Source organism: Hydra viridissima, unplaced genomic scaffold (assembly GCF_058129835.1).
Source record: "Hydra viridissima isolate aposymbiotic clone 2 unplaced genomic scaffold, HvirCarnegie_v1 scaffold_4, whole genome shotgun sequence".
NCBI lineage: Eukaryota > Metazoa > Cnidaria > Hydrozoa > Anthoathecata > Hydridae > Hydra > Hydra viridissima.
This window is the reverse complement of record NW_028324303.1, coordinates 7,682,485-7,709,418: the sequence shown is the minus strand read 5'-3', so window position 1 is coordinate 7,709,418 and position 26,934 is coordinate 7,682,485. Positions and strand designations below refer to the sequence as shown.

General features: G+C 35.7%; 2 protein-coding genes and 1 pseudogene across 3 annotated transcripts; 1 reads left to right on the top strand and 2 right to left on the bottom strand.

Moving 5' to 3' along the window:
- Positions 1-4,961: 4,961 nt before the first annotated feature.
- LOC149889653 (uncharacterized) lies at positions 4,962-5,993 on the bottom strand. Its single transcript, XM_090083915.1, has one exon. The coding sequence runs from the start codon at positions 5,991-5,993 to the stop codon at positions 4,962-4,964; it is 1,032 nt and encodes a 343-aa protein (XP_089940041.1).
- A 13,473-nt stretch (positions 5,994-19,466) lies between these two features.
- On the bottom strand, positions 19,467-21,163 carry LOC149889652 (uncharacterized). The gene is given in 3 exon segments (XM_090086511.1): positions 19,467-20,172; positions 20,698-20,736; positions 20,738-21,163. Coding segments are annotated over 3 exon segments (462 nt in total). The 5' UTR covers positions 20,935-21,163; the 3' UTR covers positions 19,467-19,946.
- Positions 21,164-22,154: 991 nt separating this feature from the next.
- On the top strand, positions 22,155-25,289 carry LOC149889651 (uncharacterized; annotated as a pseudogene). The gene is made up of 3 exons (XR_016451829.1): positions 22,155-22,681; positions 22,819-24,706; positions 24,918-25,289. The product of XR_016451829.1 is annotated as an uncharacterized LOC149889651 (transcript).
- Positions 25,290-26,934: the final 1,645 nt, after the last annotated feature.

Below are 26,934 nucleotides of genomic sequence, written 5' to 3'. Positions count from 1 at the left end.
GGTAAGAATCTGTAGCTGTCAAGAAACCTCATTTCTTTCAATACTTTTTTTGGTTTGCCTTTCTCATCGATATAGTCTCTCACTTTGATTTTTTTCGAGAAGCTGATGTAATTTTCTTCATTGTTGGGTATGCAAGTTAGCTTTCCGTCTTTTCCAGCTAATTTCTTGATAAACAAATGACTGTCGTAACCGGATAAATTGTGTAAAAAAAATGGGTATGAAACTAGGGATTTGATAATCAATGTTGCATTTGTTATGAGCAGCTCCACGGTACTTTCCAGTCAAATGACAGTGATCCCACACTTTGTCACCGTTAAGATCCTTTTTGCAAACGTGGCATTCGGTTGCAGCTTCATACTTCTTCTTGTCCTCATCAGTTTCTATTCGATTTTCCTTCCATTGTTGTTGTAGTAAATCGCTGTCGTTCCAAATCTTTTTAAGGTCTGCTTCAAGCCTGGTGACAAACTTTTGAGCCACGTCATCCTCTTTGCTTTCTGCTGTGTACATGACTGGCTTTCCCTTGTAAATGGTTTCGTCGAAGCATTTGATGAAGTAGCTAAACGAGCTTGGAACATGCTTTTGGTATTTTTTGGTGTATGACTCTTTATTATTATATTCAGTGTTGTCCTCGATGGGTTTGGTGAAACATTCAAAGTCGGCATTGACCACAAACGGAATTCTCATGGACATGTTGTAGTTTTTAAACTGAACTGTTGTTCCTTCTTTAGGAAGTTCAATTCGAACCGAGATGTGCTTATAGCAGTCTTCTTGATGTTTTTGAAGCTTTTCTTCTTGGTCATAAGCTTGCATGCAATTTCTGCAAATATATTGTTTTCTTTTTCCTTTTGTTACTGAAGAACCAACCAGCCTACCTAAGCTTTTAATGAGGCAGTAATGGTTAGTGTCTTTGTTTGAAATGAGCAGCAAATCGATATTATGCTTTCGATCTAAAATTTTGGATATTCGTAAAGGATGGATTATTTTTTCTTCGTACCCAAAGACGTTGATGCTAATATCTGGATTATTCGCTTCAAACTTGTTGATACCTTGAGTAAGGGAAACAGGAAATTCCATTCCGTTCCAATTGAGCTCTTTAGATTTTAGAATCAAGTCTTCATCAATTCTCTCACCGTTTTTTTCTTTTATGTTAAGCGCCCTGGTGACACTCCACATAAAGCATTGATTGTCATCGTTTTTCATGTTGATGATCGCCTTTTTACTTTTTAAGCTAGGAGACAGCTCTATGTAGGAAGAACCGCTGAAAGGTATCCAATCAATTATGTTAACTTCTACTCTTAAAATTTTGTTGACTCTCCAATTGGATCCTTCCTTGTTGTAGTTGGACATGTTTTCAAGAATTCTTTCTTTCCATGTTTTAAAGCTTTCTCCTTTGTCTGTTGATTCGAGAATAATTTCATATATAGACGCGAAGACCACAGTGCGAAGATTTTCTTCTCCAGTAGCAATATTCACACGCACCATTTCGCAGATTAAAACAAGGTTCGTTTTTGTGTTTTTTTTAATAACTTTGATGGCAGCCTCTTTGATCATGTTTAAAAAGGCTTCAGGGTCTTCATATTGAACAGAGGGGGTGTAAGTAAATTGTTCAGTGACGTGTTTTATCGCATGATTAGTCAACTCAAACTTTATTTGTGGCTTGTAAACTGCTGATCGCGCGATTGCTTTGAGAGCCATTGATTTGAGAGAGTCCACTTTTCTCTTCACTTCGTTCCCCACATTGCTCACTGCATTTTTAACCGATTCGGGAACGTAGGGATCAATGGCAGTGAGCACTTGGTTAAAACCGTTGGAGACAGTCGTTGCAATTCTTGAAAGCCATCCAGGTCTAGGAGCAGGAACAGGTTTGGGTGTAATGACGTTTGTTGAATCGGCAACAGGTGTGTCAAGGATGGATGGTTCAGTTCTTGTCACTCGATTTTGTAAGCGAGAAGGTCCGAACGAAATCAAGTCATTGGAAACAGGTCTCGGTGCAGGCAACGGTCTTGCCTCAGTCGTGCGTCTACGAGCAGAACCATACCCAATGATGGGCTTTGTTGCTCTTATAGCTTCAATGAGCTTAGCTTTTCTCATTCTTGAGATGCCTTTGACACCTCGGTCATTAGCCATCTCTTTTAACGCTTTCATATTAAGTTTATCCATTTTATATAGAGATAAAAAAATTCTTTAACCCATTTCAATTTTTGCCGTGATCAAAAAGAATTTTAATTTTCAACAAAATTAAAATCACGTTACGACTTAATTATTTGGTAGCCATGTTTATTGTCGAAGTATCTCCAGTAATGACCCGTTTTTTTTCTTAATTGGTAATGAGACTTGTATTCAGTCACCTCACCTGTCTCCACATGGGTGATTTTGTAAGCGAAAGGATTTTTTCTAATTTCAACAAGTTTTTTCCATTTAGGATCGACAGGCTTTTTCTCTTTTGGCTTACGCGTTCTTGGTCTACCCACAGGTTTTCTTTCTTTCACCTTCGTCATCAATTCGTCTTTATTGAGCAAATTGTTTTCGAGCGCGATCATGGTCAAAGCCAACAAATTGTTTGATGTTTGCTTTACACCATTTTCCTTCAGCAACTCTCTTAATTCCTTTTTTGTGTAATGCATTTTTATTACTGAAAGATTTTATTCTTCTTAATTCAATTTTTTTTCAATTCTTCAAAAAGAATTAAAAAATCGCAGATTTCAATGGACCTAAAGGATCTTAAAAATTATCTTTGACATGAACCCCAGCAAAAAGAATGTTCGCAATCTTTATATGAAGTTCTTTCATAATGTTGAGTTTCACTCTTTGGAGTATCAAAAATAAAATCTATTCCAGATTTTTCATGGTTTAAAATTGCATTATCAAAGAGTTTAAAAAGTGTGTCTTTTTCACTTCTAATTTCTCGTTCTATATCAGTTCTATTAATAAGCTCTGTTATTTCGCAGCCATTTTTATATGTAATTATAAATTTACAGTCATCCCAATTAAAGAACATATTTCGAATTTCCATAAGTTTTTCTATTTTCATGCTTCGAATCATTTCATTAAAGGCTTCACGAGATTCCTTAGGAAGTTTTTTAGCGTTGTGAATGAATTTTATCAAACTTTTCGGATTCATTGTAGGAGGAAAATCTTCCACATATTCCATGATTAGCTTGTCGCCCAATTCATCAAATACAATAGTTTCGTCAATAACCTCCATCTTTTTTATTTGTCGTAAATTATTTATCTCGAATTCAATTTTTTTAATTCTTCAGCGGAATTGTCGCCATGGATCTAAAAAGAATGACATTTGCATTTTTCATTGCAGTACATGACATGACCGTTGTGAGCTTTTACATTGGGATGCATTCGACACCAACGACCGAGTTGTCTTGCGTAACCAATTTGTTGACCAATTGTTCCATTGAATCGAAGAAGTTGAAATTGAGTGTTTAAAAAAGCGACCACTCGATCTGAATCCCATTGCTCAAAGTCTTGAGGTACCAAATCTTTCATTTTTTAAAAATGTTAAGAAATTAACTCGAATTCATTTTTTTTAATTCTTCGAAAAGAATCAAAAAAGGATCACACTTTGCGCTTGCCTTTAATGAGACCTTTTTTCAACCTCTTAGTCTTCAAAGTCTTTTTTTTCACTTCCATAAACTTCATCATCTGTTTTTGGCTTAAAATCTGTTCATGACTATTTGGGTCTGTGAAACTGGCAAGATAGTGATTGCCATCTCTGTACTCAATACTAATTTCCTCATCACCAAGCGTTGAATCTCCAGTTAAACTGTGAACATTAATAACAATTTGATCCCCTGATTCGTTCAAGACGATTGCATATGGTATATCATGTATGTATTCAACTACAAGTCTTGTTTCAAATAAATGATAGCGATGACCATATTTATCCATCATAAATTCAATAAGTCCATCGTTTAATATGGTATACCTTTCACCATTTTCGTCAAAGTCAATGTCATCTCCAGGCTCTTCAAAAAAAGTGATGGCGCTGACATGACCATGGAGCATTTCCACATACTGATGACCCAAGTTATTAACACGAACGACATATTGATGTCCATACTCATCCGTTTGAATCAAGACCCTTTTTCCGAAAGAGTCAAAAACATAAGGAAGACTAAATCCATATCGACTCTCCCAAAGTTGCTCACCGGAGGGACCTGTCACATTTTGTCATGATTTTACTCGAATTCAATTTTTTTTTCAGCAAATGGAAAATATTCATATTTTTGGAGCATCGTGTCCATTTTCATTTTTGCTGACATTTTCTTCTTTTCTTCCCAATCGCAGTCCATTTCAAGAACGCGTTTGTCGATCGCTCTCAGCTTTTCTTGCTTGCTCAAATGAACCCACTCTCTGTTGCGCTCTTTGATTTTTTTCTCCATCCGCGAAAAGTCATCCTCCTTTTCTTCCCACAACATTGCGTAAAGCTCGTCTCTTTTTTCATCGCTGTACACTTCAGGAATCTTGAACGAGCCTCTCTCATTCTTGAACGCAAGAGCCTCGAGCTGACTTTTCTTTTTTGCATCAGGCTCTCTTCGGCTACACTCCAGAAAAAACGGGTAAAACGTCATTTTATTTAATGACCTCAATCTTAATTCCTTTTTCATCTATTTTTCCGTTTCGCTTCTCAAAATAACCGCTGCTGTGTCCCGTCTCTTTCATCGCTTTGTAAAGAGAGCCATATTCGATCACTTCTCCTGTTTCAGCGTGCGTCATTTTTACAGCCACGGGATGGCTTCGGATCAAACGAAGCCATTCGTATTTGGAATCTATCGGCTTGACATCCTCCATCATCGCATTTTTGTCGATCAAGTTATTTTCAGCCGCAATTATCGCCAAACCCATTTTGCTTTTTGACGTTTTGGAAACGCCGTTTTCGATAAGTAAATTTTTCAAATCCTTTTTCGTATAAATCATCCTTTTATTAAGGAATTATTTTTTTATCCCTAATACACAACGTTCATTTTGTTTCCGTCGGATTTGATTCTGAGCAGCTTGTCGGAGATCACCACGGCAAAGGCTTGAGTGTCTGCAGGAACGTTTGCGTTAAAGGTGGCTTTAATTTGCACGTCCAACACGGTCGATCTTAACCTCTCAGCCTGCTTGCTCACGTCAAAAACGAAAATAGGGCAATTGTGCCTGTAGTTCAGCGCTGTTATATTCGGTTGGGCGACAATTTCGCTTATTCCAAAAATCTTGTTGTCAAACTTGCATGCGTCTCTGTAAACCCTTGAAAATTTGTTGTTTGTAAAGGCCAAGTCGTAATCCACAGCAGGGTACCTTTCGCTGTTTAAGGTCACATACATGTTTTTCAAATCGCAGTGGTTGAACACGGAAGGGTTTAGATCTTGACTGCCGTCTTTATTGGTCTGAAATCCAACAATGATGTACCTCGGACGTTCACTGGCTGATCTAGCACTTAACCTCCAACTGAACATATTGGACACTGGAACGGCAATGGTGTCGCACTGTCTGGATCTAAACGTCAACGGAACGTCCACTTTGGACTCGATGAGTTTGTAAAGACGGTTGTTGGCCATAACAGAGGGAGTGACATGAGGCATAAACAAAGACAGTTTGCTCAAGGTTACTTTTCCTGCGGCTGTTTCAGCACTCTTAAAAATGGCATCAACGTCGCTCTTCCTTAAAAGGGTTATCGTGTGCTTGAATCCGTAAAGAACTTTTTCGTAATCTTCACATAAACCAAAAATGTGCTTCAAAGGAATGCAGAATGAAAAGGTGCCTTTATCAGCAGGTTGTTTAATGATGAAATCCTGTTTTGCGCTAAAGCCGCTGTTGTTTACAAGATCGGCAAGGGCAGTGCTGTCTCTTTGCCACAGCTGATTCATTCCTTCCGACACTTGGAACTCTACAGGATATTTCAGGAAACCCAGCAAGGTAGTGGCTTGACCTGGACTGTATATGGTCTCAATCTCTTGATTCGACAACTGATAAGAAATCTGACTGAACAGGTGCATGATGCCGTTGTTAACAAGAGTAACCACATCCGCATCCGCATAGGAAGTACCGTCTGCTTTTGTCAGTCTTCCTTCCACCAAAAGGTATGCATCACAGGGACGCGTGAACAAATCTTGCTGCTCAATGTTGATTCTTATCTCACCGGACGTGTTTAAATTGGTGCTGACCGGTTCATATTCGTGAAATTCATATCTCTCAATATCTTCATCAATGATGATTTCTTCTGTAATGTCTAAAACATCTGAATTTGCCATTTTTCTATATCAAAGAAAAAAAAATTTCATCTGCAAAGACATCATGCGATTTTAAGCCCTCTTCCCAGTTTTACCAGGTCTTGGATTCGGATGGCGTTTTTCATGGACAGAGACCCTCCAAGAGAGGAATAATCGCTGCTCAACTTTGGAGCTGATGGACCAACCATTCCGGAAATAATGTCTTTGCTTTTTTGAGTAAGCGGAACTTTTGAAACTTTTTGAGGATTAGATCCTTCAGATCCATGGAAAGAATTCTTAGGAGTTCCAGTCTTGGCATACAACTTTTCTAGCGCCTTTTTGCCTTGGTCGATAGCCACATCTTTCGCTGTCGCAATCGCCGAAGAAGTCAACTCTTTCCCTGCAGATTTGGCAGCTGTAATCGCCTCTCTTCCCAACTCGCTTTTTGCAATCTTGCCAGCTAAATTAGACGCTGCTCTTGACGCGCCCGATGCTGCTGCTCTTTTTAAAAAATGGCGCAACGTGTCCATGATTCCACTTCCTCCAACAACGTGTTTCTTAACATATCTGTTTCTGTAAATGATCATTTTTTAAATACGAGAAAAAAAATTATTTGCTCTCGATGGACTTCATTATCGATTTGTACTGGTTTTTGCTAATCACCTTTTGCCTCAACAGCTCATCGCAAATGCTCACAGCTTCATTTCTCGATCCCGTATTCCCAGCACGACAAGAAGCTACGCTCAATTCAAGCTTTTCCACCAACGCATTCGGATCGCTAGGAAGAACGATCACTCCTAAACCTTTTTTCATCTTGTATTCTTCTTCTATGCGATCTTTTTTCTTCTTGTACGCTTTTATTACTAAATCTTTAGTATAATTGTAATTCTCAATCCCACGACTATCTTTTTCTTTTTCAAGTTCCTCCCGGGCTTTTAGATAATTCTGTTTCAACAGTTTCTTTTTTTCTTTCCTTTCTTTTTCAGCACGCATTTTATCAAGCATTTGAAGATCGTAACTAGTAGGAGCTGAAATAGAATCTTCTATATCAGGCTTGTTAGATTTAAGCTCGTTTTCAATAGGGATGATGAGTTGATTGTATTTTTCAATCTCTGAAGCTCTTGGCTTGTTGTGTCTCGTATCAGGCTTTACAGCGTCACTCTCTACTAAAATTTTCGAGTAATTAGCCACATCTTCTGCTGTCACGTCCTTTGAAACGTTTGGATTGGTCATGAGATTTTAAAGACCTTTTGTTCCTTCATACTTTTCACCTCCAACAATCATATCGTTGCCTTCAAACACCACTCCCATTTTTCCAATCATATATTGTCCATCGCTTTTGCTCAATTCAAACTTGTTCGTAAAGCTTCTTTTAAATTTTGCTCTTGTGTCCAGATCAAACAAACTCTTTAAAGGATCATCACCCTCAGGAAGAATAGATCCTGTTGATTCTAAAAAAGGCTCGGGTTTAACCTCCTCGTTTTTGACCTCGTTTTTAACCTCGCTTTTAACCTCGGATTTTATCTTTTTGAGCGTCTTTTCGTTGCTTTGAATAAGAGGTTTAAACAGCTTTCCCACATCCGTCTGAAAATTTGCATCTAAAATGTTGTCGTTGATGCTGTTCTGATAAATCCTCTTTCTTCTGTCATTAATCTCTCTCACAATTTCATCTCTTTTGTTCGGGTCTTGTATTTTAAAAAAAGACATGGTTTTTAAAATACGATAGAAATTAATTTTCAGATCCGTAGATTTTCCAGGGATCCAAAGGATCTAAAAAATCTACGATTTTTTAGATCCTTTGGATCCCTGGAAAATCTTCGATTTTTTATAAAAATTGTTGAACGCTTTAATCGCGTCATCTCGACCTTTTTGGATCAAGTTCTCTTTAGCCAATTCATCTATTCCGTTTTTGGTTTTGGTTCGTATTTCCTCCGTCAACGCTTTAAACTTTTGAAGCTCGCCAAGAATCAACTGAAACTCTGAATCGCTTATTTTATTATCCATCAACGCTTTGGAAATGTGCTCGCTGATCGTGTTCAATTTTGACTCTGCCAGCACTTTTATCTTTTCATGCTTTTCCGCTTTCAAAGCCATTCTTTTGTTCACTTGACCTCCGACAATCGATAAAAAACCCATTCCAATAGCCACCCCTTCACACGCAATCGCTGCTGGACTTGCAATAATCGTAGACAAAAGACCAATTCCAGTCGCACCCAATCCTATGCATAAACCTTGCATCGTATTGTCCACATTCGAAATGATCCTGAAAACGCGATGGTACTTTTTGCTGAGATGAACTCGCTTCTTCCTCTCGTTGTCCATCTCTTTTTGGATTTCGCTTATTTTTTGAAGACGGTAAACGTGTCCATCATCCACTGGAGCTGATGGAAGAACTGGATATACTTCTTTATAACTGTTTAGATCCATTTTTTTATTAAGGAGAAATAAAAAAAATTTCTTCCCTGGATAGGACTCAAAAGAAATTCACGATGCAAAGGCTCTCTCCCTTTTTAATCACGACGTCCTTGTCACTTCTGTTATAAATTTCCATGAAGATGTTCTCTACAGACTCTGAAAAAAGCAAAAAGTGGTTGAAATAATTCAGCTTTAAATTTAGCTCATGCCTCAAATTCACCAAAGCAACACCTCTATCCACTTTAATCCCAAACATAAAAACAATCGTCTGTTTGGATAAACGGTTCAACTTAATATCTCTTTGAGCAAATATTTCACATCTGGAACGACGACAAAGCCGTCTAGGAGGATGATCCAAATGATCGTTAAAATAAACGGTGCCTTTCAACTTATTCTCGTCAATACAAATGATTCTTCTCATCTTTTTAACAGTAAAGGAAACTTTTTTCTCAATCTTTCTCTTCTCTCTTTTGCGAGGTCCTCCTCTTCTTTTTTACATTTTTTAATGCTCATTATTTGCATAAAAATCTCAGATTTTTCACGGACATCAGGCATTTTTCATTTGTGCTGAAATTTATTTAGATCCTTTTATGCATAATAATAGGCTTGTCCGAGAAGAAGGTAAAAGCTTCCGGATTGACCGACTTGTGCGTCTCCAGAGTTGAGAGTGACGACGAGCCTTCTTCCGGCTGCGACACTGGGCATGGAGTCTGCTTCTCCGAAATTTCAGTAAAACGAAATGGTGGTGGTGGAACCGATGGAAGCATTGGATTGGTAAAGAAGTCCCGTCGATGTATTGTTAAACGAGGTGATGTTTGATCCGTTCCACGAAGACAAATAAAAATCTTCCAGTCCAGATGAGGAAAAAATGCATGTGCTGTCAGCGTCGTAACCAGGAAAGTAGGTGTAATTGTTGGTGTTGTAAGGAGTCCAAGGAGTAAGAACGGTGCCGTTTCCTGGAGGCAAATTTCCATCATACATTCTGACTCTGGATTCCCACCAGTTTCCAGAAGAGCCGATGATGTGCATCTTGATGTATTTGAGAAAGACTCCGTTTCCTTTCCCGTTGGTGTTCATCAAAACGTATTCGCTGCCATATGTTGTGTTTAAATATCGGAACGTCGTGCTGTGTAGCTTGTAAAGAGGGATGGAAGCAGGAATGGAAGCAAGAGTGGAAATGAACGGTTGAATCCATTACGTGATGGCTGAGGCATTTTTGTTGACCAGTTGAATGGAGACGTCGTTTCTGAAAGGCATGTCCAACGTGAAATATCCTCCCAAAGAATTGGAGTTGAAAGCGTTGCATCCTTGCAAAGAGTTGACGTAAAACGATCCTCCGAGAGGGGAAAAAAGCTTATCCGGAGCAAGTCCTGTTTGGTCCACTCCAATTCCGTCAGTCACTTCTACATAATTTCCCACATTGATTTCTCCGTCTGTGAAGATTCGAATAAAAACTTGACCAGAAACATTGGTTCCAGAGATGCTGTATAAAGCCAGCCACAATCTTCTCAGCACTCCAGATTTTCCAGAAAACGAAAACACAGGAGCAGTCGTTACCGCTGCCAACGTCTGAGACTTAAAACCCAAACTGGTGAAACTGGATCCTGGAACGACACTGGTCAAACTCGATTTTTGCAACAATAAGTCGACGTAACTTTTTGTCGCAGCGTCTTGCGCGTTTGAAGGATCGAGCACATTGATCAGTTTGTGAGAATTCAAATCCAAGTCCGCGGTTCCCACAGTAGTTCCTCCTGACGCATGCGTGTCCACGTAATTTTTGGTGGCTGAAACTGAGGATAAAGTGGGCTCGGCTAAATTGGTCAATTTGTGTGAAGTCATGTTGATGTCCGTGTAAAAGATATTGTTGTATGCCACTTTTGTGTCCACATACGCTTTTGTCGCAGCATCGTGAGAAGTGGTCGGATCTTTCACATTGAGTAATTTGTGGTTTTTTAAATCCATGTCAGCAGTGATGGTGCTCGTTCCATCTGTTTTAACGCACATGCTTGAGCTGACGTCGACGTAATTTCTAGTGGCGGCGTCGTGAAGATTGGTCGGCTCGTTCAAGTTGATCGCTTTGTGAAAATTCAAATCCAAGTCCGCGGTTCCCACAGTAGTTCCACCGGTGTGCGTGTCCACGTAATTTTTGGTGGCAGCATCGTGCGAAGTGGTCGGTTCTGCCAGGTTGATGATTTTGTGAGAGTTGAAATCCAAGTCTGCAATGATGGTACTGTTTCCATCTGTCCTGACATACAGATCGCTTGAAAGAGAGGTTGAATAAGGGTTGTATAAATAACGACCCAATTCTGATCTACCAAATTTGTCAATCATTTTTATATGTCTCGGATTTTATTTTTTTTTGCCTTACCACAAGGTATTAATAATGCTTTGAAAGTCAAGACCTTCATCCCATTTTTTCAAGACGTAAAGACACAAGTGACCGCAATAAGAGGTATGACCAAACTGTACTCTTTCGCTGTTGTAATAAACGGGGCTTTTTAAGTAGTCAACCAGTTCGACAAGAGAAGGTTTAGCGTATGAATCAAAGCTGTATTTCTTATCACCGTCTTTGTACCAGCACACCCAATGAAACCCTCCAGTGCTCGAATCCCCAGTGTTGACAATCCCACATTCTTTTATTCTCGGTTTTTTCGGCAATGTGTCTCTTTCAAAAACGCCTCGAAAGTTTTCTAATTTTAACTGTTTAGCAGCTTTTTCCAATTGAAAGTTGGTCAAGGCCTCGTTTGGCAATGTTATTCCTTCGACGTTGATCATTTTTAAATTCGTGCAAAATTTAAAAATCTCCAGTGATTCAAAGAACAGCTCCGTTTTCCAACAGCAATTTGACCACTTCATCATGGTTACGATGAGATGCCATGTCTAGCGGTGTTACTCGATGATCATTTTGCGCGTTCACATCAGCCCCGTGTTGCAACAACAATTCGACAGTTTTTAGATTACCGTTCATACTCGCCAAATGCAGCGACGTGCATTTTTCGTAAGTTTGCGCGTTCACATCGGCCCCGTTTTCCAACAACAATTCGACCAATTCGACATAACCTTTTTGAGCTGCTATGGTCAGTGGTTTCCACTTGCTGTTGCACTTTGTGTTAACGTCGGCTCCGTTTTGTAACAGCAATTTGACGACGGCAAGATGACCTTCGCGAGATGCAAAGTGTAACGGAGTCCATTTTTTATCGTTTTGCGCGTTCACATCGGCACCGTTTTCAATTAAAATTTTTACAGCCCCGGCATTACCGTTTTTAGATGCCAAATGAAGAGGCGTCTAATCGCTTTTATCTCGCGCGTTGACATCGGCTCCGTTTTGAATTAGAAAATGGATAATTTCGACACGCATCATTTTATATGAAAAAAGAATTTCTTTAACTCATTTTATTTTTCTTCATCAGATTCCATTTCACCCAAATCCAAATCGCTCATAATGCTTTGAACCAAAACAGGAGCATTTTTAGTGATGACCACTTCTGGAAGCTTGACTTGAATGGACTCGATCTGCGATCCAATAAAAACGCCTTCAATTTTTAAAGACGCAATGACAAAGCACCTTTGACGAACATACTCCAATGGATCTGCCTTTACAAGCTTTTTGTTCTCCCTTTTACTAAACAAGGAAGTAATGTTCTTTTCTTTTCTATACAGCTTTCCGAAAAATATGGAAGATGAGCTTTCTGACTTTTTCTTTAAAATGGATAAATCCTCAACCATTAACTTTTTAGTTCTTCCTCCTTTCTTCAACAAGGGTGTCTTAAGAATGACTTGCTCTCGAAGAAATTTTGTTATTTTTTCAATCACCTCCATGAACTTTTCTTCTTCTATGTCGTTTTTATCGTCATGAACAACAAAAGACATGGAATAACCCGTAAGCTCTTTTGTCTTTGGATCTAAACTCTCAAACACACCTAAAGAATACAAAATGGGTGTTCTTAAAATAAAAGGACCTTTTCCATTTTCATACTCGTAATACAACGGAACCTTTTGATACTGAATGGGTCTTGTGGCTGCGTAAATCTCCTTAGCCAATAATTTGCTCTTGTCAAAATTCTCAATCGTCACGAAATTCATCTTTTTTAATGCGAAAGAAATTTTTTTAGATCATTTTTGGATCCGACGCTTTTGATTGCTCTTTGACTTTATTTATTTTTCTTCGAGCATACTCAAATACATCCTCCCGTTGCATGCCACTTTTTTCAAAACGAATCCCTCCACACTTTATTTTCAACTCCCATTCATCCATTCGACGAATAATGGTGAAATCAAAAGCATTTTCGAAGCTGTAAATCTTGTAATGGTACTTTTTTTCATAAGGCGAATAATAATACGACTCCTCGTAATCTTCCGTCTTAAGGTACTCATTTATAAAGGGCTCAAACAAAACCATCATCTTGTTCATTTTTTAATGGACCTGAAAATTTATTTTGTTGAGAAAATGACCAATGTCACTCGAAAGCAAACTGATCAATTCTTTATTGTCCACCCACGAATTAAACGAGTCTGGATATCCCAACCATTTGACCAATGATTTTTTATTCGTCTTGCGAACGATTTTTTCAATCCTAAATATATCCTGGTGCGTCTTTTGCATTTCCTGCTCATAAAAAGTACCTTGAATTTCTTCACCGTTAGCATCAGCGATTTTATACGTGGGCGGATCCGTATACTGAACTTTTGATACGGTAAAAACTTCTTCAGTCCATCTTGGCGTATACCCCTTTTCAAAATGAGACTTCTTTTTTGTGATTCGCACTTGATCACCCATAGAAAATTTTGGAGACGTTCTTTCCCTCTGTTTACCATTCAGGTTCATCCAGACCTTATTTTTATTCTTTTCATCGCTGGCTTCCACTGGTGTCATCTTGATGGAAGAGTGCTTTGTGTTGTTGTAATTTTTCACCATCTCATCCAAAACGTCGACGTATTTATTGGTATTGTTGGCTGAAAAATATTTAAACATCCTCTCTTTCATCGTTCTGTTCCATCGCTCAACGACGCAACTTTTTTCCTCGTTTTCAGTAGAGTACAATTGAACACCTAACGCTTTCACGTGCTTGTTGTAAAATTCTTTTCCTTTATCTACCCACAATTTGATGCACTTTCTTTCTTGGAATATCTTTTTCAAAGCTTCAGCCACTTCAAGACCTGTTTTACTTTTTAACGGAAAAATCCATCCATACTTTGAAAACACGTCAATCACCATGAGCAAATATTTTACACCGTTGTTGAATTTTGAAAACAATTCCATATCGACCAAATCTGCAGCCCATATCTCATCAATGTCGTTCACAATCACCCTTCTTCTTGTAAAATGGTGAATGACAGGTTTATAAAGCTCCTCTGCAAGCTGGTCCGTCCATTTCAGAGGCATTTTTTTTTTTTAGAATCCTTTGGATTCCTGGAAATATCTTTGATTTTTTCCAGGAATATGCATTTCTCCTGGAAATTTTGCCCACGGAAGCTTCACTTTGCTCGACAGCTTATTGATCGATTCGACCAAATCACCTCCTTTTGTTTCTTTAGCAATAAATTGGCATTTGGTCGTTCCGCAAGAGTCGCAAGTCCCTTTCAACATAGGTCTATTGTTTTTTGTCATCTCCTTTTTCAAGTGAATGGTTTCAGTTTCTCTTTTGCATTTAACGCAGTACATTTTAAATACAAGAAAAATATTTTTTTATCTCAATACAAAATGGAAGTCATTGATTTGTCATGGAATATCGGAAAAACCAAAAGATACAACAACAAGCTTTTGCCAAGAAGCATTCGAGGAATCATCGTCGGAAAGTCTGGTTGCGGAAAAACAACCTTGCTGCTCAATTTATTGCTTAGGTCTGGATGGTTGGATTATAACCACTTGCAAGTCTTTGGCAAATCCCTTTTCCAACCCGAATACAAAATACTCAAAAAAGCCTTTGAGAAGAAACTACCAAAAGAACTCATTCTACAATTATTCAACATTCAAAGCCAAATTGAAAAGCTAAACTCCAGTCCTGAAGACGTCATTGATGAAATATCGAAAGAATGGGACGGAGAAACAGACATGGAATGCCAATTTTTCGAAAGTGAAGAAGACGTGCCTGAACCTGAATCCTTAAACTCAACCAAAAACAATTTAATGATCTTTGACGATTTGCAACTCACCAAACAAAACAAATACGAAAAATATTACATCCGAGGAAGACACTCCAACGTGGACTGCTTTTACCTCTCTCAAAACTATTTCTTACTCCCAAGAAAAACCATCAGAGAAAATGCCAACTTTATTTGCCTCTTTCCTCAGGACGATAAAAACATCAACCACATTTATCAAGATCACGTTTCCAGCGACATGAAAAAAGAAGAATTTAAAAAGTTTTGCAAGTATTGCTGGTCTCAACCTCACGGATTTGCCGTCATTGATTTGTCCTCCAAAAAAGACCATGGAAAATACCGAAGCGGATTGGACGATTTTTATTTTCCAAACGTATAAAAAACATGTCTGGATTTTATTTGCTTGCTAAATCTAAAAAAGATCTTCCCACCGTATCAAACAGCTCCATCAAAACATACTTTGAAAGACCCATCGAGCTGGATTTAAACAAACAGTACGAAATGGCTCTTGTAGGACTCGAAACCTATCGAAGCTACCCCAACATCACCTCTAAAAATAACGTTTTCAGATACAGCCCAAACGCTGGATCGAACAGTTACACCATCTACATTCAAGAAGGATCCTACGAAATCAACCAGCTCAACGAGTACCTTCAAAATGAAATGCAAAAACAAACAGGAAACTTGTACAGAGTAGACGGAGTCACCATTACAGCAAACGAGTCTTCGTTAAAAGCCGTATTAAAATTTGGAAAACCTACAGCAACGACAAAATACTGGGTTGATTTCAACGTCAATAACAGCATAGGTTCGCTCCTCGGATTCGATAGAAACGAATACACCTACGTCGAAAAAAAAGAAGACCCTGTCGACCCTAATAAAGTCACAAGCGTCATCGACACTTACGAGTCTGAAAACATCGTGAGAATTGAAGAAACTGCAGTCATTCGAGTCACCAACGACATTATCGGCTCGTCTTATTTAGACGGAAGAACAACAAACGACATTTACTCCTTTTACCCACAAGTTGAACCCGGAACCAAAATTGTTGAAAAACCTTTTCACTTGATTTACCTTCCCATCGTTGTCAGCAAAATTTCAAGAATGGAAACACAAATCGTTGATCAAGATGATCACTTGATCGATTTTAGAGGAGAAGACATCATTATCAGATACCACATCAGAGAAAAAATCTCATCCACTCTACACGATCTTTTCTCCGGAAGCGCTTTCAGTCGATAAATTTCACTTGTGAAATTCGCGGATTCGAAGAATCTAAATCAAAGAATCTGAAAAAAAAATTTCCTTTTCTATTAAAAATGTATCAAAAGATCAGTCTCAACATTTCGAAAGGTCAAGCCGACAAAATTAAAAAAGCGTTGCATGATAAAACTGCAACCAGCATAAAACTCACTCATCAAGACTTGAACGGCGAACATGTTCTTGCTGTCACCCAAACCCAACTCAACCAAATTGCAAAAGCCTATAAAGCTGGAAAAGGCGTCACCCTCAAACTCAGCAAAAAACAACTCATGCACAACGCAAAAGTAGAAGGTGGATTCATCGGTGCCCTTTTACCTTTACTAGGTATGATCGGAAGTACCATCGCCACAAAAGTCGTCCCTGATCTTGCCACTGGACTACTCTCTGGTGTTGGAGCCTCTGCCGGTTCTGCCATGGTTGACAAAATCGCTGGACGCGGTATCGTTTACTTAAAAAAAGACGGAAAAGGACTAAAAATATCCAGATTAGGATCAGGTATATACCTAAACCATTGGGCTGGAAACACTCAAGGCGATGGGCTCTACATTAAAAATTCGAAGAATTTCCAGGATTCTAAAGAATCTAAGAATAAAAAAGCATACGATCGTATTGGCTCTGGAGAAGAAGAACAATTCTCCGGTCTTGGCTTACTGCTCGGTCCAAATTCACCCTTCAATAGCATACCCATTTTAGGCTCCATCTTGTAAAAAAATCATTTATGGAAGAAATTTTTTATCCAACAAGAATAAAAAATCATAGAATTTACCAGGATCATAGAAAATACACCTTTATCATTCCTATTTCTCCTTCAGACGAAATCATTAACGTGTCTCCCACATACACATCCAACACGCTCGAAAAAGAAACGATTTTTGAAACCCGATACAGCTGATCAGACTTACGCACCAAATCCAATTTCTTATCGTCGCTCTCTTCTCCAAACTTAAAACTCTCACTAATAACACCGCTTGTCTCCATTGAAAATATCAACACACCTTTCTCTAAACACACTCTAAATTCCGATGCCGGCTTTACCATCTTACACATTTCACTAAACCTACTAGCCGAAACTCTTCTCTTCGACCAAAAAGAATAGCGCTCACTCAAACTCACGTTTTGAACGCTTTCCGTCGCCACCTTAATATTATACGCAAACTGGTCTAAAGATTTCACGGAGATTTCTAAACTTCCCGCACTCAAAATCGACAAAGTCAACTCGCTTCCATTTTTCACCGTTTTAAACACCTTGCTCACATAACTCTCAACACCTACATGCAACGGTTCCTCAAATTCAAACACGTACTCATCAAAACGATCTGAAAAAAGATTCACCTCAAACATTAAATTTATCGTTGTTTTTGTTCTCACACTTATACCTTCTTTACTTATTCGCAAACACATCATCCTCATATTTTTGAACAAAAGATCAAACAACGCATTCACTTCACCTGCACGCTTTGTTCTCGCTATAAACATTTTTTAAATAAGAAGAAATTTTTAAATCACATGGTAAGAAAATTGAATTAACTTCTTAAAAAAATTTAGGCATCTTAAAGGGTACAAAAATAACATGATTATTTTTATACTTCTTATGTTCACTCACGCATCCTTAACTATGGAAAAGTATCAATGAGCCAGAACCCGCATTTTACATCTACTTCCATTTGTCAAGATGGGAATGCAACAATGGATGGTAAAATGGAAAATAAAAAAGAAAACATGTACTTGCTGTGCTTAATACAAGTACAACTATTCACCCAACAGTGATCGCAAAAGTAAATGGTGAAAAAGCAAGGATAATGTTGGATACGGGTGCTGGAAGTTCCTATATATGTACGAACTTGATAACAAAACTAAAGCTGAAACCTACACAAAAGGAATATAAAAGCATTGAACAGCTCTATGGAACGGTGGACAAGCGTGTGGAAATAAATAACGTTACGTTAGAATCAACGACGACACCGGAATTTCGAATTAAAGTCGAATGCACCAAAGCAGAAAAGGAAACACTCACCTTTTTACCCAATCCGATGATTAAGCATGTTAAAAACCATTTTGCAAAACTGAGGAGACTGAAATTAACGATGATGAAGGGAGTGACGAACTTCAACCTTTTCACATTATACTCGGTGCTGCTGATTATCAACGTATAAAAACCATGGAGCCGGTAGTTCTCGGAAAAAATCCGGATAAAGATCCAGGAGCCGAATTAACTATGTTGGGATGGACTCTTTCTGGGAGACGAACACAATTGAGTTCTGGTCTTGAGAAAACTTTCTTATTGAAAACTGGTCGCGATGAGTTCGAGCAAATGTGTGGTTTAGAAGTACTTGGATTATCAAACACAAACACTGAGTCAATGTTCCACCAAGACTTCAGCGAAAAACTGCATCAAACCGAAGGTTACTATGAAACCAGAATGCCGTGGAAAAAGGGTGTTGTTCAACTGCCAACCAACAGAAATCTGGCTCTTAAAAGATTGGGAAGTGTTACAACTCGATTGAAAAAACTTAAAAAACTAGAACAGTATAATGATATAATGATGGGACAGATCAATGAGGAGTAAAAATTTTTCAAAAAACAAAGGGTTGCACCCTACATCACCAAATTCGCTGAAATTTGGCACAAAAGTGTAAAGATGTAAGTTAGGAAAGACTGTGAATTTTTTTCAAAAATTTTTTATTCCTTGAAGAATTACAGCAACTTAAAGTTTGTTAGATTTTGACTGAAAAATGAGGGGGAAAAAGTGCCGGAAATGCGTCCTTTTACTATTACCCTTATAAGGTGCTTGTACAGGGGCGGATCTAGCTTTTTTTTTGAGGGGTGCTGAGCAAGTATGTACTGCGAAGATTTGTTCATTACCCCCCCCCTCCGCACGCTTTGCAAAGGGGGGGGGGGGGGGTCATAAAAAAAGGCTTTTATAAAGTACGGGGGAGAGAGTCACCCAAAAGTGTACAAGTTTGTTTAAGAAGTGTTCAAGGCAACGAATACGTACGTAGTTTGACTATATTTTTCATCAACTTTTTAAATTTTCAACCTCTCTTTTAACAAAAGAAAAGGCTATATCCCTCTGGGTCTTTTACCTGTCTGCCCATCTTTTTATACCCTTTAACCTGCCTGTATTTTGATTAAATAATCAGATAAGAAAGGTTACAATTCTTATAAACATATCTATTTTATTTCCATAATAGTATTTTGTATGCAAAATAATGCAGCAACTTAATTTTATTAGCAGTAATTGACTTTCATATCATTAACAATTCAATAACAGAGTTACAGCTAATAAAAATGATAATAAAAATAATTACTCTCGCCTGCCGAATAAACGGGGTTTAATTTCGTGAACCCAAACATTGAATAATAGTATTTTGTATGCAAAATAATGCAGCAACTTAATTTTATTAGCAGTAATTGACTTTCATATCATTAACAATTCAATAACAGAGTTACAGCTAATAAAAATGATAATAAAAATAATTACTCTCGCCTGCCGAATAAACGGGGTTTAATTTCGTGAACCCAAACATTGAATACACAATTATTTTTATGGCATATAACATAAACTAGGAATGGCATAAGAATTGAACAATAAAACCCAGTTTTGAAATGTTAAAAGTAAACAAATTTCTTACCATAACTGTGCTAAATTTCTTTTTCTAAACTGTTAGCTTATGACTAATATAGTAAATTTCAAATCATGAAACTTTACTAAATTAAAACCATATTTCAACAGTAGGAAAACTAAAATAAACTAGTAGAATAGTTACAAAATGTAGAACTGATAAAAGAAACTTTTAATAAAAATCTAGTTTCAATGGAACTATCCAAATTTTGCTTCTAATACGATTTTTAAACAGAAACTTAGAAATATATAAAGTAACCATCTAGTTTAACTTCTAAAAACATCTGCGTCATGCACATTATATTGCAATTATAACACAATTGTATTACAACTCACTATTAAAAATAATTATTAATACTATGATATAATATATTTGTGTTTTCATCAGTTCTTCGAAATTTGGTAACATCAGTTTGAGAAAAAACAATTGGATGGTTTGAATAAAAATCTGCATTTGTATATAATTCGATACTGGTCAAATATCTAAAGTATTCTGACAAAGATTCGTTTCCAATTAATGATATAGAACAAGCATTAAATAAACAGTTTCCGTTTGGAGAAGTTCTAATAAAAAAACAAAAAATTAACATGAGCGAGGTAACATAATTTAATAATGTTATGCCACAAAATAATTATTACACAATTTTAAGCCATAAAATAGCTTACTGGTAAATCATTTACTAAATGTAATTTTGGTATTATTCAAACATAAAATAAGTTATAACATAATTGATTACTTTCTCCTTGAAATATGATATAAATATATTATACTTAAGCATGAACAAAATTTTACTAGAAAAATATATTTTTAAATTTTAAGCACCTAGGACAAAATTTTACACATCTTTCAGCTTAAAATAAAAATAAGTTTGTAGTAAAATGTTTAAGCAAAAAAAGTTATATATGATTTCTTTATTTGCTATTATTTTAACTATTAATCAACACACACACACACACACACACACACACACACACACACACACACACACACACACACACACACACACACACACACACACACACATAAAAATATTTTGTTTGTTTTTTTATTTTTAAATTAATATAATTATTTAAGAAACAAGTTATTACCTCACTGGTTGAAAATCGCTTTCTGCTCGAAATCATTGAGATGGGAAACTGTATATTTGAAACTTTGCATATTTTATGCAATACACTTAGTTTAGATTTTTCATTAAACAAAAATTTTTCTCTAATAGTATTATGAGCTTTGACAATAACATTAGATAAAAACGATACCTTTTTTGATTGAACCCTATTTTCATCTAAAATACATTTTAAAATAATTTGAAGCATTGAATCCGCCATGTTTAGAACACTTAACCTACGAGTTAACCAAAAGCTTAGTGAAAACCCTTTTTTCTGATTTATGCGTGATTGGCTTGCACCCTTCAGAGATCTTTCTGATTGGGTCAGCACCCCTCAGAACCAGTTTTGATTAGCTTAAGAAACCAAGCCAATCAAAAATAGCTTCTGAGGGGTGCAGGCCAATCAGAAATAATTCTGAGGGGAGCAGGCCAATCAGAAAGCGACTATACTGGAATTTCCTAGTCGAAACATAAATATATATAAAATACGCTAGCGCTAACACAACAACAAAGATAACTATTTTCGACATCCTTCACAAAAAATTAAATCGCAAATTTTGAGTTGAATAAAATATTTTAACAATTTAATTTTTATATATAAAAAAATGCAACAAAATAGTAAACTTTGTTTGTTGAAAGTTGACGGGTGCTGGAGCACCCTTTGAACCCCTCTGGATCCGCCCCTGTTGTAGTAATTTTGCAAAGCTAAAATTTGGTACCAAAGGAGTTTGAATCCTGTTTAATCTGAAAATTATAGATTTGTATCTCTCAAAACGACAAAATATAGTTTATTTCAAGATCTACAAAACGCACCATCTAATTATAATAAAAAAGAGCATTGACAACTATAACTCTAGAAAAAATCTGACAGATAGAAAAAACTTTTGGTTTTAATTTTCTTAAATATTAGACCTATATCTACTTTACGAACCAATTTTATTTTGGCCTTATGTTTTGCTGAGGAGTTATTGATGTTTTGGTTTTTCAATTTTTCTGAAAAAATTAAAAAAAAAAATAAGTGAGCAAATTCATTTTGGCTTTGAACTAAATACAATTATATTTGTTTTTAATCAAATTTTAAGTCAGTTGATTAAAAAAACAACAGAATGTGTGTTATGCGATTTGAATTTTTACAAAGTTGTTACAAAATATTGTTAAATGTTTTGTAAACATATAAATTTGTTATTTTCATAACATAACAGTTATGTTATTTGAATTGTTATTTTCATTACATAATTCTTATGTCATTTGCATTGTTATTTTCATTACATAGTAGTTATGTAATTAAATTAAATAATATTATGTAATGTTTTTTTTCTTATTGCTTGTTTTATTGTAATAAAATAGTGATTATCTCATCAATAAACTAAGTTATAAAATGACAAGTGTACATAATAATATCCAATAAATATTACCTTGTTAAATTATATAACTAAATATAATTATATTTAGTTATAATCTACTTTCACCCTAATTTTTGGTAGATAATTAGTAGAGAATTGACAATAATTAGTAGATAATTAGGCAATTAAAGTATGTCTATTAAAACTAATAGCTATTTGTTCAAGCAAATGTTCTTTACAAATATAACTTTATTTTTATTTTAATCATATTGTTTGTGTTCAAGTGTACTTTGCTCATTAGGAATATTGTATTGAAGATTTCTTCTATTTAAGTGTTTAGATTATAATTCCTTATTATAGTTTTATATGGATAACAAAATCAATTGTTCATTTGTAAATGATTATGGAGCTTGTTATAAACAATCATATACCTAAGTAAGAAATGTGATTGAAGATATTGACAGGAATGATCTTAAATTACTTGTAAAACGAACAAACTTGAAAGAAGAACAAATTACTAGTATATGCACACATCATCGTGATATGTTAATAGTGAGATATGTTAATAGTGTAATCAGAAAAGTTGCTGTAATCTATTTCTGACTCACAAAAAAGCGTGTAGAGGTAAAAGTTTATCCATTTACATTTTAATGGGTAATGCCATTCTTAATAAGTTGTTTATTAGGATTTGTTCATTGTTTTATAATGATAGTATAATTAATGTTATAGTATTTGAGTAATATAGTACATTTTCTTTTCAGCATCTCTACGTGTGATTACAATGCATACTGTATTAGAAGCAGAAACCATAGGTTTAAATCTTATACTAGGAAAAAAGTTGTGTCCAAGCTATCGAAGTAAAGTTATGAAACATTTATCAAAAAGTATGAGTGAAAATGATGAAGATTTTGATATTGTTAGTGAAACATCCATTCAAAATAAAAAAGAGGGTGTAAATACACACTTTACAGTTGCTGAAATATCTCCTATTAAGGTCAAAGGATTGCATAAGTCAGGTAAAATTAGAGAAAGTAAACGAAAATTGACAGCATTAACAACCTCCATTAAAAAAAAAAGTAGCCACTTCCCTTAATATACCAGAAGAAAGTTTTGAAGAACAGTCAGGTTTCGGTAATGAGTATATGGAAAAGGCAAACTTGTTTGATAACATGATAGTATTGTAAGCTAATAAAATTGCAGAGTCTACAGCAACATCTAAAAAAATACAACTGACAACACTTGCTCCAACTGACTGGTCAATAAAAATAGTTTCTGAAATATTACATGTAACAAACTATGTAGCTCGAACTGCACGTAAATTAGCATTAAAAAAAGGTATTTTAGCCATGCCTAATCCTAAATTAGGGAAAGTTCTTCCAAATGTAACAGTTCAACTGGTCAAGTCTTTTTATGAAGATGATGAATATAGTCGTATAATGCCTGGTAAAAAGGATTATGTAAGCATAAAGAAAAATGTTCACATGCAAAAACGTTTGCTATTATGTAATTTAAAGGAATTGTTTGTTGCTTTCAAAACCATGAACCCAGAAATAAAAATAGGGTTTTCAAGGTTTTGCACATTGCGACAAAAATGGTGTATTACTGCTGGTGCTTCAGGAACACATTCAGTATGTGTCTGTGCTATTCATCAGAATTTAAAACTGCTTTTACATCCTCTTGGTGTGACATATAAAGAACTGTTACCTTATATTGTATGTGACATGACTAATAAAGACTGTATGATGCGTAAATGTGAAAGATGCCCAGCAACTATGAATGCATTGGGTGAAAAACTTTATAATTTAATTGGAGAGTTTGAAGATGACGATGAAGTAGAATTTGATCAGTTGACAACAACAGATAGGTCAAACTTAACACATAACAAAGAGCCAGTGCCTGAATACATTGACTTAGTATGTAAAAAAACTGACTAAATTTGACCACACTCATATTTACCTAAGAATCAAGCATCATACCTGAGATCAAGAAAGGAAGATATGAATGAGTTAACATCATTATTTCTGGGTGATTTTTCAGAAAACTATAAATTTGTAGTTCAGGATGAAGTACAAAGCTTTCATTGGAAAATTTACAATGTACACTACATCCTGTGATTATCTATTTCAAAAAAGAAGGTTTTCTCAATCACAAATCTTTTTGTATTATTTCAGATGATATGATACATGGTGTGAACATGGTTTACAAAATTATTGATGTTGTCAGCAATGATAACAAAACAAATCTACCTCAAATAAAAAATATTGAATACTTTTCGGATGGGTGTGCAGGTCAATACAAGAATTGTAAAAATATTTTGAATCTTTGTTTCCATCTTGAAGATTTTGGTCTTTCTGCTAAATGGAACTTTTTTGCATCTAGTCATGGTAAGCAACCTTGTGATGGGATAGATGGTACAGTCAAACGTTTAGCAACACTAGCAAGCTTGCAAAGAGATATGGGTAATCATATTTATCTCCACAAGCAATGCTCAAATATTGCAATGAAAACGTTGAAGGTGTACATTTCATTTATATATCATCAGAAGATTTAACTTTGGTGAGAAACACTCTTAAGGAATGATTGGATACTGCAAATACCATACCTGGAACACGTAGTTTCCATCAGTTTGTACCACTTGGCCATCAAAAGGTTAAAATATATATATTTAATATACCTTTTATCATCTTTAAAAAATATGTACAATTTTTTATTGATAAACTCGAATAGATTTTTTATTTGTGTGGAATCATCCTCAAAAGTAATGTTTTATTTTGGACTTACAATTTTTTTTTAATGCCTTTAAAAAAACATGTTTGACAAAATAAGTAAAACGGAATAAATGTTGCTTTTTTTTTTCTAGATAGGTGCAAAGCTATGCAGTGTTGATGAAGATTTCGCTTTCATTCATGATTTTGGAAACATCCCTGTAACAACTGTATACTTAGTACCAGGTGATTATGCCTGTGTTTCTTATGAGCAAAAGTGGTGGATTAAGCCAAAGACGACTTGAAAAAAATTGTTCTCCTTAGGAAATAGAGATTTTTTATATTTAGACTAATTTCAAGTTTGTTGAGTCTGATATGTCCTATCCATACTTTTTTTTAATCTTTTATTTTTTGTACAATTTAAATAATGTGAATGAAAAGCATATATAAAATCATTTAAATTGAGTATTCATTTTTCAAAAGGTTTTTTTATACCTTAATATTTTGTTCTAAAAAATTAATAAAAATAATTAAGTCACTAAACTATTAATTTCTAATTTGATTAATTTGTAGAAAATTGGGATAGATTGCCTGATTTTTAAAATATCAAAAAATTTTGTGTTCATATCAAACCTTAACAACTCCTCAAGAAAACGTAAGGCCAAAACAAAATTGGTTCGTAAAGTAGATATATGTCTAATCTTTAAGAAAATTAAAACCAAAAGTTTTTTCTATCAGTCAGATTTTTTCTAGAGTTATAGTTGTCAATGCTCTTTTTTATTATAATTAGATGGTGCGTTTTGTAGATCTTGAAATAAACTATATTTTGTTGTTTGGAAAGTTTGGTGATGTAGGGTGCAGATTTGTGTTTTTTGAAAAATTTTTACCCTGAGGGAATATTGGAAATGGCACCAGAAAAACCTACTGGAGAAATTATTCACTACGTTCCTCATCAAGCGGTATTCAAAGAAAATGCTGAATCAACGAATATGAGAATTGTTTATGATTGTTCAGCAAGGAAAGACGCTCAATCACCTTCATTAAATGACTGTCTAGAAGTGGGACCATCGCTGCAACCGTTAATATTTGACATACTCATACGAAATCGGATGAATAAACTCTGCGTTTTAGTTGATGTGAAGAAGGCGTTTCTACAAATTAGAATACACGAAATGGATAGAGACGCACAACACTTAATTTGGTTTAAGGGCTTAAAGAAAATGGAATTGACGGAGTTACGATTTACAAGGGTGATTTTTGGTTCAAGTTCAAGTCCTTACATTCTCGGCGCCACGATTAAAAAGCATATATCAAAATACAAGGACATTTATCCAAAAACGGTGCTTGCTCTGGAAGAAAATACTTATGTCGATGATATACAAGCAGGTGGAGAAATGGAAGAAGCCCAGTACGCATCATGTGAAAATGTTGGTGTGAAAGAGAACGTCAGTATGGCAACAGAAGAAATAAAGGGACATCATATATTTAAAGAAATGTTGAGTAAACACAAGTATTGGAAAATCATAAGAATATCATCTTTCATAAAAAGGTTTATTTACAATTGTCGGAATAAAGAAAAAATAACAGGACCATTGAAAGCTTAAGAGATAATAGAAGCGGAGTTGATGAATCTTAAGTTACTACAAGAAGCTGTTGCAATAAAGTCCGATGTGGAACTTAAACAGGATGAAAAACAGCTTTAGAGATGTCACGGAAAAGTCTCTGGGTATAATCCAATATTTGTACCAAAAGGATTTCAACTAACTCTAAGAATTATTGAGCATCATCACGCGAAAACGTTACACGGGTGTAGCATAAGAGAAAGATTTTGGATACCAAATTTGAGAGTTACCGTAAAAAAGGTCATTCATGAATGCACCTATGTAAGAGATATAGAGTGAAACCGCTGTTACCGCCAACGAGAGCAATTTTACCACGTTTTCGAACTGAAGATATTGAACCGTTTACTGTTACAGGTGTTGATTTTGCCGGTCCGCTAAAGTATAATGCGGCAGAAAAGTTGGTTGAAAAATGTCATGTTGCACTGTTTACATGCGCATGTACAATAGCTGTCTACCTTAGACTCTGCCATGATCTATCAGCAGGAGAATTTCACTATGGAGAGTCAAGTTTGTGAAAAATTGTAAGGATCACTTAAGGAAAAGATGGATG